The following is a 12,791-nucleotide window of genomic DNA, read 5'->3' as shown; positions in this document are numbered from 1 at the left end:
TTGCCCGGCGAAACATGACGTATACAGTGTTTTTCAACAGAGGGCGGTTTGAATGTAAACACGGGTCACATCGTCTGGTTATAAATAGACGTTTGAGGGGGCGCCCTTCACAAAAGTTGTTGATTTTCTCATTGAACAAAAACAAACAAGGTTTATCAAGTTGGCTGTGGTGTTCGACACTTGCCCGACTTTTTTGGCTAGAAACACCAGACACTTTGTAGGATTTGTTAGTGAGAAATGCGTTCTTTCCATGTCATTTTTCCTTCCATAGTGACACAGGATTCGGACATTGCAAGGGACGGACCCAACATCATCATTAATCAGGTAAAACAACGATCGAATGCCTCCAATAACTGCCAAAAACGGCACGTTTCAAATCTATTAGTAACTTAACTTAGTCTTGTCTTTATTATTACACATGGAGAAATTAAAAGATCTAGTTTATTATGCATATGATATCCTTGACATGTCTGGTGTCGGGTAGGGGTTAACCTTGGCTAAGAAAATAAGAGAGGTAGGGTGTGACTGTGAGTGTGAGTCAACCAAGGACCAACAACATTCAATTTCAATTCATCCGTTGGGGAGGGGGGGGGGCATGGTAGGGGGGTCATGTGTGGCCGACTCGAATTCGAAACCATTCGACTCTTCAAGCCTTTTAAATTTTATATTTATAATAAGTTTTTTAGAAGTAAAACACACTCTCCCTTGATTTACCTCCTCCATGTCATGTCACGCCAGTCAGTCACTCACAGAGTGTACCATTAATATTTTGCCACGCCCATCCGTCCGGCCAGCAGCAGCATGTCCAACAGATTTTAAAATAAATGTACATATAAAATATTAAGCAATGTTTGAGCATAAAACTGAAATAATTATGTATACTAGTACTAGGCAGGTAGGCCTACTCCTAGTCCTAAAACTATAAATAGAGGTTCGAATCGCTATCGTCTCCATGACAGCGAAGACGGTCGATTATAGCGGAACGAACCTCATAGTTCTAGGAGTACACTAGACCTATCATATAAAACTAACACTGTAGTGTAGGAAGAGACATCTAGGTAGATCTGTACTACACATCACCTTAAATCTGCTTAACAAAAGGTTATTTTACACTGTTTTTATTTTTCTAGGTTAAAAATTCACCTTACTATCAAGATCAAGCTCAGAGGACCGACCCCACTTGCATATTTTCTTGCGGTGCTAAGATGCCAATACAGTCTTAGTAAATATGGGGGATCGATTCATTAACGAAGGAGTAAAATGGATTTTATTGGTGAGTTGCCATTTTTTCATTATTCACGTTTCCTTTTGATATTTCTTCATGGTTCCTGATGTTTGCGAAAAGCAATGCTACAGGTTTAGGGTTCTTTTCCAAACAGCAAATTTTGTCAAAAATTTGATTCCACAAAATAGCGGACCGAGTTGTGTCAATAAATTACACATTGCCTTGCCCTATGTGAATCATCGAATACCATTTTTTCATTTCATTACAAACCCTATCTTCATATTCCAAAGTGCCGAATCTGACAGCAATTTGGTGGCCCTTTAATTAATACACAAAGTTTGTTATTTTGATGCAGAAATGTTAGTTTGTTGACTAAGAAGCATTTCTTAACTCTTTATTTTTTACCTGCTAGGTTGTGTGGTTCTTGGCCAACATTTTAGCATGGGTAGTATCCTACATCACATACGCAAATTCAGACGAGTTTTACTACATGCGTCATCTAATGGGGGTAGGTATATAGACCATGTGAACTTTGTTTACAATAAGTGTGACCTTGTGCAATCTTTCAGTATTCTGGCAGGCAAGATACTGCACCCATGGTCCTAGTAGTATGGGAAAGTTGACATTTTGTGTCATAATTTCCACATACATCCAAGAGTTATGAAAGTAAAAGCTGGACAAGTTTTGAGATGTGCCCCCCTTTCATCATCATATCAAAAGTTTATAAAAATTGGACAGTGCAATCTCCATCAGATTTTATGTTTTCTTTCATTGGACTGTGTACAAATCATGCCTGCAGGAAGTCCAGGCTCTGTAGCTCTTTTGTAAACGTGTGATGTCACAGGTCACATCGTCTATAGGCCGTAACTGTTTTGGGAAATCCACCAGACTGCAGGGTTTGTAGCTCAACATGTTTACTGGTCCAGAATTTGTCTTACAGTTGGCCAGAATCAAAACGAGTTGCACAAGCATGAAGAAGGTGTCTATTTCATTTGTGTAATTGTGTAGGCTACATTGTAAGGGTAATTTGATACTCAACAGAATTAAAAGATATTTATTAGATTTAGCCTATTATTATTCGGCGCACTTTTCCTCTTCAGTTGACAACTGCTTCGCTCAAGCTATAAAATATAACCAAGGACAGTGGTGCCCTCTGTTGTTGGAATTGATCCAGTTGGATGCCCTGTTGGAATTGCTCACCATTTTGGTGCGAAGGTCTTGAAACCAAGACTACAAAAACATAGGATTCAACTGCCTATAGCTACCGGGCAATCTCGGTAGTCTAGTTGGTAAGACACTGCTCTAGAATTGCAAGGGTCGTGGGTTCGAATCCCACCCGAGTAACATGCCTGTGATATTTGTTCACAGGACTCGGGAAGGTAATGAGTGCTAACACACATCGGTGTATGGGTTAAACCAAAATTAATACAAAGACTATTGTTATGTGATGATTAATCATGATGATGTCCTGTTATTCTGATCCAGGCGAGTCTTCCCGTCGCTAGAGCCAGCGCAACATGCCTGAATCTCAACAGCATGATGATCCTGCTTCCAGTCTGCAGGAACATCATCTCATTCTTCAGGGGTTCCTGCGAGACAAATAATGTAAGTCAACAACCAGAGGTCGATTTACACAAAGAGTTAGGACTAGTCCTAATTTAAGACTAGTCCTAGGAGATATTAAAAACTTAAGGCTTAGGACGAGTAACTCATTCTAACTTGAGATAAGACTAGTCTTAACTCCTTGCGAAATCCACCGCAGGGCCTAGTTTCAAAAGCTGTTAAGCAGAAAATTCTGCTTAGCAAATTTCTTGGCTAAGCAAGAAATGACTGAGGTACCAGTCACAGCAATGGTAATTAACTGATGGTGTTCTGGCTGGTAACCTTATTTTTCTAAGCAAAAGTTTGTTATTTGTGCTAAGCAATATTTCTTGCTTAGTCTCTCGATATTCACAAAAAATGGCCCAAGATCAAGTTCAAAACTTCCCTGTCAAACATTAAATAAATAACTTGTTAAAACGAAGCATGAAAACCTTCAAAATTTCCAATCTTTGGCCAAAATTCTTCTCAAATAATAACTTTAAACAACTGAATGAAATGAAATTCCCACCTCTTTGACAACTTTTATTCATTTTTCTAGTATTATCGTCGGAATCTACGGCGACAACTCGACAAGAACATCACATTCCACAAAGTTGTCGCCTACTTAATCGTTATCTTCACAGTCATGCATGTCGTCAGTCACTGTTTCAACTTTCAACATCTCTACAATGCTGCAAGTGGCGAGAGCGGGGAACTAGCGTCTGTCCTCAGCCTACGGACGACGGCGAACGGAGCTAAACTTAATCCCATTAGAGTTATTTCAAAGGTGATTCTTGCTACTTCAAGGCACTGGGGTCGATTTCACAAAGACAGGCCTAACTTAGGACTAGGAATGTTAAAGACAGTGGACGCTGTTGGTAATTGTCAAAGACCAGTCTTCTCACTTGCTGTACCTCAACATAGACATAAAAATAATAACAAACCTGTGAAAGTTTGAGCTCAATCAGTCATCGAACTTGCGAGATAATTGTGGAAGAAAAAAACACCCTTGTCACACAAAGTTGTGTGCGTTTAGATGGTTGATTTCGAGACCTCAAGTTCTAAATCTGAGGTCTCGAAATCAAATTCATGGAAAATTACTTCTTTCTTGAAAACTATGGCACTTCAGAGGGAGCTGTTTCTCACAATGTTTTATACCATCAACCTCTCCCCATTACTCGTCACCAAGAAAGGTTTTATGCTAATAATTATTTCGAGTAATTACCAATAGTGTCCACTGCCTTTAAGGAGTGATTAAAAAGTTTAGACCAGTCCTAGTTAGGATGAGTGACACTCGTCCTAACTCGAGATAAGAAAAATATTGCTCTGTGATTTCCATTCACAGTGAGTAGGGATTCATGTCATGGCCAAAAACTTGTACAAAAAGGTAACAAAACCCTGTAAGTTAAATTTTGAGTTTGTTACCCACATTTTGTGTTAATCAAGTTTGTTTTATATTTTTTCATTTTCAGAATAGCTTAGGTCTTGGACTGGTTGAGAAAGCTTTGGTACTCCTACCCGGATGGACTGGTGCAGTCTTATCTTTAGTCCTTATATTAATGTTCTCAAGCGCCACAGAGTTTATCAGGTAAGACGGATCTTCCTACAAAATGTATTTCCTCAAGCACAGAAATTAGTAAATTTGTTGAGTCTTGTTGTCCCTCTCATCTTTAAGGGTGAATGCGATGGTGGTGGTTTTATTTTTTTGTCGTACAATTTATTCAGTAAAAGTTGGGTGAACTTGGGTGTGATCCCTGGCTACACAGTTGTATGGCTTCTGACTGGCACCCCTGAACAAATTGACAAAATAGGGAGACCTCCAACAATAGCGCTAGATAGCTCAGTTGGTAGAGCGATGGCACGTTAAACTGGAGTTGTTGACAGTTTTTCTTTGTTTCACCCCACCAATTTCTGTAAATGAAAGTTGGGTAACTTTGTGTGTGATCTGTGGCTACAGTGTAACTAACGGTTGTATGGCTTCTGACTGGCACCTTCAAACAAAATTGACAAAATAGGGAGTTGCCAACGTTAGAGCTAGATTTCTCAGTTGGTAGAGCGCTGACACGTTAAACTGGAGGTCGTTGGTTCAAATCCCCCTCTAGTCAATTTGTCTTTGTTCCACCCCAAATTAAACAAACATTTCTAGACATTCATTCACAGGATTTTAGAAGCAAGAGTTAGAACTTGAAGCATTTTGTTCCATGGGTGTGACTTTCCGGAAATGTGGGCAACGGTGAAGGAAGTGGCTTGGGGGGCTATCCAGCTAATCACTTCCTGGAGTTGTATTCAGTAACATTGTGGACAACAAGATTGCATAAATTATGCTGAGATTTCCTTTAAAGACACTGGACACTATTGGTAACTTTCAAAGACCAGTCTTATCACTTGGTGTACATGTATCTCAACATATGCACAAAACAACAAATCTGTGAAAATTTGAACTCAACTGGTCGTCGAAGTTGCGTGATAATGAAAGAAAGAAAAAACAACCATGTTGCACAAGTTGTGTGCTTTCAGATGCTTTATTTCAGGACCTCAAAATCTAATTCTGAGGTCTCGAAATCAAATTCGTGGAAAATTACTTCTTTCTCGAAAACTATTTACCTCAGAGGGAGCCGTTTCTCACAATGTTTAATACTATCAGCGGCTCTCCATTACTCATTACCAAAGTAGGTTTTATGCTACAAACAATTATTTTGAGTAATTACCAATAGTGTCCAGTTCCTTTAAAGAGGCTTTCTGTGTTTGGTAATGGCTCTGAAAATAAATGGCTACAAAACTTTCCTGGCGAAGCTTTGTAAAATAAAATGCATCTTGAGAAAAATTTCACTCCGAAGTAATGCGTTTTTTGAAAAATAAATCACTTTTTATTCCCCAAAATTTATATGTAAGAAGCATTATTGAGATATTTTTGTGTGGGTGTTGCGCTCTTTTGCAGGAGGTCCTATTTTGAGACGTTCTGGTTCACCCATCATCTTTTTGTACTCTACTTTGCTATGATCCTTGCTCATGGTGCATTGTAAGTTTACCCCCCATAACTTTAATATTTGAATTATTTACAAAGTTTGGTTACCCTGTTGTAAGTTAATAATGTGATGAGATGGTTAAAATAGAGGGTGAACCTTTGGTTAATTCAAGGGTATAAAGGGTTTGGGTAGTTTTTGTACAATACAACACAAAACGCAAACATCCACAGATTTGGTTTAAGCTTACATGGTTCAAAGATAATGATGGTAGAAAGCTTCCTTTAAAATATTACTTGCCGAGGAGCTGTACCGGTAGTTTTTGAGAAATAAGTAAAACAATTTCCAAGTTTCAGCCTCTACAAAAAAAACACGGCTCTCCTGAAAACATCGCTCTTTGATTTTCACTTTTTTCACTCAAAAATTTGATGACTAACAAAGCTGAAACTTCTACAGGTAAATTATATATCATTCATCTCCATTGACGGTGATAAGGGATTCATGTCATGGCCAAAAACATGATCTACAAAAGGTATCAAAACCCTTTAAAACTTACTTTGTTATAAAGCACTGGACACATGCTGGAGAGTTGTTGGTATTATAAAACATTGCTAGAAACGACTCCCTTTGAAGTAATGTAGTTTTAAAGAACAAGGTTTTCACCAAACAGTTTAGGCTTTTATTTTGTTTTCCTTTATCTCGTTCATTGGCGATTTCTGAAAGCATCTTCTTGGTTTGTATCTATCTAGAGGAGTTGTGAGTTCACAATCCAACGTTGCTCATCATGACCCTAAGGTTTGTTATGAATTGTACACGGAGTGGCCATCGGAGCAGTGTCCAAATCCAGAGTTTGTAAACGGATCAGCATCAGTGAGTAATAATTAGTTTCCAGTGTTTTCTTTTTTAATAAAATGTAGTAGTAGGGGAAGACCTTATGATCTAAATATATTGGGTTAGCAGTAAAACCATGTGTAAGTCTATCGCTTGGTAGATTATATTCTTTTGAGAACTTGTCTTGCTACAAATGAATGTATACCGCGGAGTAGATTTTCAGAATTCAGGAGACTTCTCAGTTCAGAAAAGAACTGTCCTGTTTATTAACTACTACCCTGGGCAGAATGTAGAAAGTCGGCCAGGATTACAACCAGGCCTGTATGCTTCGTTTTTGAAAGGGCAAGGGCACCAAGGCATTTTCTCTTTGACAAAGGGCACTCTATGAGGAAATTGTCAAGGGCACCAAGGCAATGGCAAGGGGCAACGGAGGCAATCGCCTCCGTTGCCTCCGTGAAGTATCAGGCCTGTTACAACATGTACTTAACAATAGCTTATAGTGGATTGTTATTAACTTCACTAACGCGGAGTGAGTTCTTAAATGATCTGAACATTTCGACTAGCTCGCTCAAGTCATTGTCAGGAGACATTTTGTTTTTGAACCTTTCAAGAGAGTGGGCGTGTCTTTTAGTCTATTGGAGAACGCAGTCTTTTAGTTTTTTCAGCGAGTAAACCATGTCTCTGATAGAAATACAGTCCAATGGAAATCTGACATCAGAGATTTTGACATCAGAGATTTATAATCCGACTACCTGTCTTTGATTAATTTTGACAAGACCACTATTGGTTAAATGTTTTTGTATAATTTAGTCAAACAGGTTTATTTTGTGTTGATTTTTTTGTATTGATGCAGAGTTGGAAGTGGCTATTGTTTCCGATGGTGTGTTACGTTTTTGAGAGGATCTTTAGACTTTACAGAGCCTGGCATACCATCATAATCACAAAGGTATGGTGAGATAAACTCTAGTAGTTTTTGGATTCGGATATAAAGCGCTCTTATTAGAGCAAAACGGGAAGAGAGAAGACAACGAAGAAATTTCAGTTTGAGATGTGGGAGGAAAACCTTAGAGGATTATTCCAGGGAAAACCAACATAGTCAAGTAGGGACTGAAAACCCAAACCACATATAGTGCCCCCGGTAGGATTCGAACCGGGGACCCAGAGGTGGAAGGCGAGGCAAGACACCACTCTGACCAAGCAGTTGATCTTAGGGTGTCGTGGCCGAGCGGATAAGAGCACCAAACTGAAGCTCTGGTGCTTCTGTTCAGCAGAGTGTGGGTTCGAATCCCGATCGTGACTTTTGTGTCCCTCAGTAAGACACTTAGCTATAATTGTTTCTGTTCACCCAGGGGTAAATAGGTACCTGCGAGAGTAGAGGTGGTTCTTGCTATTGGTTTAGCTGAGAAGTGTAGCACAGGCTGTATACTCCCCAGGGAGCTGAGGTGGTTTAAGGAATGATTTAAGGCCCAGTGACCAGGGGTAATCATGTTGAAAGGGCTTGGAGACACCTTTCGGGTGTGAAATGCGCTATATAAAAACTGGGTATTACTAACGCCTCCTTGTCTCAGGTTGTCCAACATCCATCTAATGTCATCGAGCTCCAAATGAAGAAACAAGGCTTTAAGATGCTGCCCGGTCAGTACATCTTCCTTCTGTGCCCGTCCATATCGAGGATACAGTGGCATCCATTTACATTGACATCGGTGAGTCAAACCCTTCATGAATATTCATATCTGACACTCGACCCCCTGCCCTCACAAAGACCAGTCTTCTCACTTGTTGTATCTCATATGCATAAAATAACAAACCTGTGAAATTTGAACTAAAAATATGGTTGTCAAAGTTGCGAGAGACGGAGAGAATAATGGAAGAAAAAACACCCTTGTCGCACAAGTTGTGTGCTTTCATATGCTTGAATTCGATACTTCGGCTAGCTGAGGTCTCAAATTCAATTCAAATATTTTAGTGAGAAATTACTTCTCTCTCAAAAACTACGTTACTTCAGAGGGAGCCAATTCTCATAATGTTTTATGCTAACAGCTAACAGTTTTTAGGCTAACAATTATTTAGAGTAATAACCAATAGTGGTCCAGTGCCTTTAAGTAACTTTTAAGGATAAATTCAAATCTCCTTTGCCATTAGGCCCCTGAGGAGGATTATTTAAGCATCCACGTTCGCATCGTCGGTGACTGGACAATGAAACTGAAGGAGAGTGTAGGAGGGGACCAAGAAGGAGAGCAGCCAGTAGCACGGTTACCCAAGTAAGAATCAACTTATGTTCATTGAATTATATAGAACCAGTGACACGGTTACCCAAGTAAGAATTTGCTTTCATTCATTGAATTATATAGAACCAGTGACACGGTTACCCAAGTAAGAATTTGCTTTCATTCATTGAATTATATAGAACCAGTGACACGGTTACCCAAGTAAGAATTTGCTTTCATTCATTGAATTATATAGAACCAGTGACACGGTTACCCAAGTAAGAATTTGCTTTCATTCTTTGAATTATATAGAACCAGTGACACAGTTACCCAAGTAAGAATTTGCTTTCATTCATTGAATTATATAGAACCAGTGACACGGTTACCCAAGTAAGAATTTGCTTTCATTCATTGAATTATATAGAACCAGTGACACAGTTACCCAAGTAAGAATTTGCTTTCATTCATTGAATTATATAGAACCAGTGACACAGTTACCCAAGTAAGAATTTGCTTTCATTCATTGAATTATATAGAACCAGTGACACGGTTACCCAAGTAAGAATTTGCTTTTACTCATTTTATCCATATAGAACAAGTGGCACGGTGAAGTAAGAATTCAGTCACATCGATGGCATTATTTATAAATCTATCTCTTTGAGACCTAAGTAAGAATTCCAAAGATTACCTAAGTAGGAATTTAGAATTTGGGTTGATAGCCCAAATTAAGTTGATTTCAAATGCTTGCCTCTCATAATTTATTTATGTATCCTGCTCTCAGTAAGACATTATAATTGAATGATATAAAGTTTTTTTAAATTTACTTTTCACAAAACCAATTTGTTACTTTTTTTGTAGAGTTGCTATTGATGGACCGTTTGGGACGGCGAGTATTGACATATTTGAATATGAAGTTGGAATCTGTGTTGGGGCAGGCATCGGCGTCACACCATTCGCATCTATCCTTAAGTCAATCTCGTAAGTTCACGTTGTCGATAAAATAACTATATTGATGCTTTCCGAGTCTCTTTAGGGAAAATCTCTTGTATCTGCTTCTGCTTCTTCCTCTCAATGTCTTCAAGACGTTCAGAATTAAACATTCAACAAATTTCCCTGAGTCCTGACATTTCTTGTACCCTTGGAAAGAATCACAAATCAAATCCAGACCCATTGCATTTTTAACAAGGGCGGACGCCATTTTGGTCAGCAAATGTTTTGTTACAATATTGATACAAATGATAGCAATTGTCTTTGTCTTCACTGATTTGTTGTGACACAAAAAGAATTGCTTACTGCAATAGCTGCATCTACTGCGGACTTTCATTTCAGCCAAATTGTTTCCATCTTGTAAATGAGTTTTGAAGCTGGTATAAGAAGTGACTTGTCTGAGATTGGGGTGGGAGTTCATTCCATATTGCTGGGCCAGGGTGAGAGAAGAAGTGTATTTTAATCTGCCATTTCTTCTCGACAGTGAACGGATTCTAACTCCTGACTCCGATCTCAAACTCAAGAAGGTGTATTTCTTCTGGATTTGTCGTGACACCAACGCCTTTGAGTGGTTCACGGAGCTCCTGACTTCGCTAGAGACCAGATTGGCTGAGAGCGGTCGCAGCGAGTTTCTTGAGTATCATATCTACTTAACAAGAGGATGGAGTCACAGACAGGTAAATAATGACACGTTAATCCAAAGGCTGTTGGTCCAACTTTCGCCTTAGTCAAGTTTTCTTTTAAATTGTTAAAAAGTTACCCTGTAACTTTTCTATGTAGTATTTAAAATATACGTCGCATCCATCTGTTGTCGCTTCCAAGGTTGTAGCATAAGCTTGAGTGTGATCCCTGGCTACTAGGCAGTTACAGGTTGTAAGGCATCTGACTGGCACCCTCGAAAAAGATATTGAGAAAATAGGGAGACCGCAAACATAGTGTTAGACAGTTCAGTGCGTAGAGCGGTGGCACGTTAATCCAGAGGTCGTTGGTATAAATCCGCAACAAATTGTTTTGAAAGAGATTTGTCTCTTGGATCCCTTCTGGCCTCACAAATTTAAATTTTATTAAAATTTACATCTGAAAGGATTGCACAGTTTGTAGTGAAGCCCACAGGGCAAGTCAAGAAGTCACGGTGTTAACTTGGATTTCTAAAATTTTTATTCTGGTCTTAAAGAAAACACAGTTAACATTTTGAACAAAAATCCTTGTGGTCTTGTTGGTTTCCACCCCAAATTTGAGTCCTGAATATAAGGCCAAATATCCACAGCTTGAAAGTAAACAAGTTATACAACACACTAGATCTTCGTCGGGTTTGATGTTCTTCTTATGTCTTGAAGCCATTATACACTTTCGGTACAGAAAAATAAAATAAAAGTTCACAGATTTACAAATAACTTACAGGGTTTACAGAAGGTAATGGTGAAAGACTTCTCTTGAAATTTTATTCCATGAAACGTTGTACTTTTAAAGAAAACATTAAACCGATATCAATTCTTGATATCGAGAATTGCGAATTTATTTTAAACACATGTCATGACACGGCGAAACGTGCGGAAACAAGGGTGGGTTTTCCCGTTATTTCCTCCCGACTCCGATGACCGATCAAGCCTAAATTTTCACAGGTTTGTCATTTTATATAAAAGTTGTGATACACGAAGTGTGGGCCTTGGACAACACTGTTTACCGAAAGTGTCCAATGGCTTAACGAACTTCTTGCTCTTGCTTTCTCTGCCAGGCTAAGAATATCTACTTACAGGAAGAGCAGGAGGTAGATGCCATCACCGGACTAAGACAGAAGACCAACTACGGCCGGCCGAAATGGGACGACACGTTCAAGCAGATTGCCCAAGATAATCCAGGGTAAGAACCAAAGAAGTTTGGTTTAGTAGATTTCTTTTAATTTTAAGTCGATGTGTGTTTTTTCTCCAAGAGCAAGTAGACACCGTGTTCAGCTGAAACTTTTACACATGACTTTGATTGTGTCTTTATAATTTTGTGAAAATATGATAAGCTAGTGCAAACTGCTTACACACCAAAACGACTTTCCAGGGAAAACTCAAGCAGTCAGGTAGGGACTGAAAAATCAATCCACTTATTCGCCCTAAAGGGATTTGAACCGAGGTCCTCGAGGTGTAACCATACTTAGGCTCTGTCTCCGGCTTGCTGCGTCTGGAGCGGAAATGCAGCTCTACCAAGCCTATAAGTTTTGGAGCAGCGTGTACTTAGCACAAGGTGGTGATTCGAACATCGTTAGGGTGCCTTGAACCGGAGCCCAAGCCCAACCTGACAGCCCGGTTCTAGTCTCATTCCTGTCTGAATCACTTTGTTTTTTTTCCCAGAAAGAACGCCGGGGTGTTTTTCTGTGGGCCAAAGAGTTTATCAAGTGTGCTACACAAATGCTGCAATCGTCATGCCAGCATGAAAGCAGATGGCTGCCGCTTCTTCTATAACAAGGAGAACTTTTAAAACAAAAATTACAATTATTTACTTTTAGAAGACAATTAGTTTAAGTAGTAAATTAGTATAAAACCGTGTCTGTATTTTTATGTAGGCCACATTTGACACTGCCACCAACCGGCAGGGAACAAGCTTATACACCTTTTTCCACTACCATGCCTTGAAGTAATCCACGGCAATTGTTGGTGCCCTGTACTTTTGCTGTGGTACTCTTTGCAAAATTCCAATACAAATTTACATTTTTCTCAAAGAAGTGCCTCTAACGAGAGGGAAAATTGTTGTGCTCCTTCAAGAGAGAAATTCAGGACCAGCAATACCATCATTGACCATAGACAAGATTAGTTGACAAAGATGTGGAACAGAAGAGTACTCAAGCCTAAATATAGACCATGTGAACATTGTTTACAATAAGTGTGACCTTGTACATTCTTTAAGTATGCTGGCAGGCAAGATACTACACTGGTCCTATGGAAAAGTGGACATTTTGTGTCATAATTTCCACATAAAACCAAGAGTTATGAAAGTAAAAGCTGGACAAGT

The 12,791-nt window shown here is 39.1% G+C and overlaps 1 protein-coding gene across 1 annotated transcript; it reads left to right on the top strand.

The window, feature by feature from the left end:
- The first annotated feature begins 138 nt into the window (after positions 1-138).
- LOC117296575 (cytochrome b-245 heavy chain-like) lies at positions 139-12,707 on the top strand. The gene is made up of 15 exons (XM_033779590.1): positions 139-324; positions 1,131-1,273; positions 1,638-1,733; positions 2,711-2,830; positions 3,366-3,593; positions 4,279-4,394; positions 5,745-5,825; positions 6,519-6,639; positions 7,454-7,546; positions 8,169-8,303; positions 8,743-8,861; positions 9,666-9,785; positions 10,279-10,471; positions 11,530-11,654; positions 12,138-12,707. Exons 2-15 carry the CDS (start codon positions 1,229-1,231, stop codon positions 12,214-12,216), a joined length of 1,671 nt encoding a protein of 556 aa, XP_033635481.1. The 5' UTR covers positions 139-324; positions 1,131-1,228; the 3' UTR covers positions 12,217-12,707.
- Positions 12,708-12,791: the final 84 nt, after the last annotated feature.

This window comes from Asterias rubens, chromosome 11 (assembly GCF_902459465.1).
Source record: "Asterias rubens chromosome 11, eAstRub1.3, whole genome shotgun sequence".
In the NCBI taxonomy this organism is placed as follows: Eukaryota; Metazoa; Echinodermata; class Asteroidea; order Forcipulatida; family Asteriidae; genus Asterias; species Asterias rubens.
Note: the sequence above shows the minus strand (reverse complement) of the source record. Positions and strands in the feature narration are given on the sequence as shown.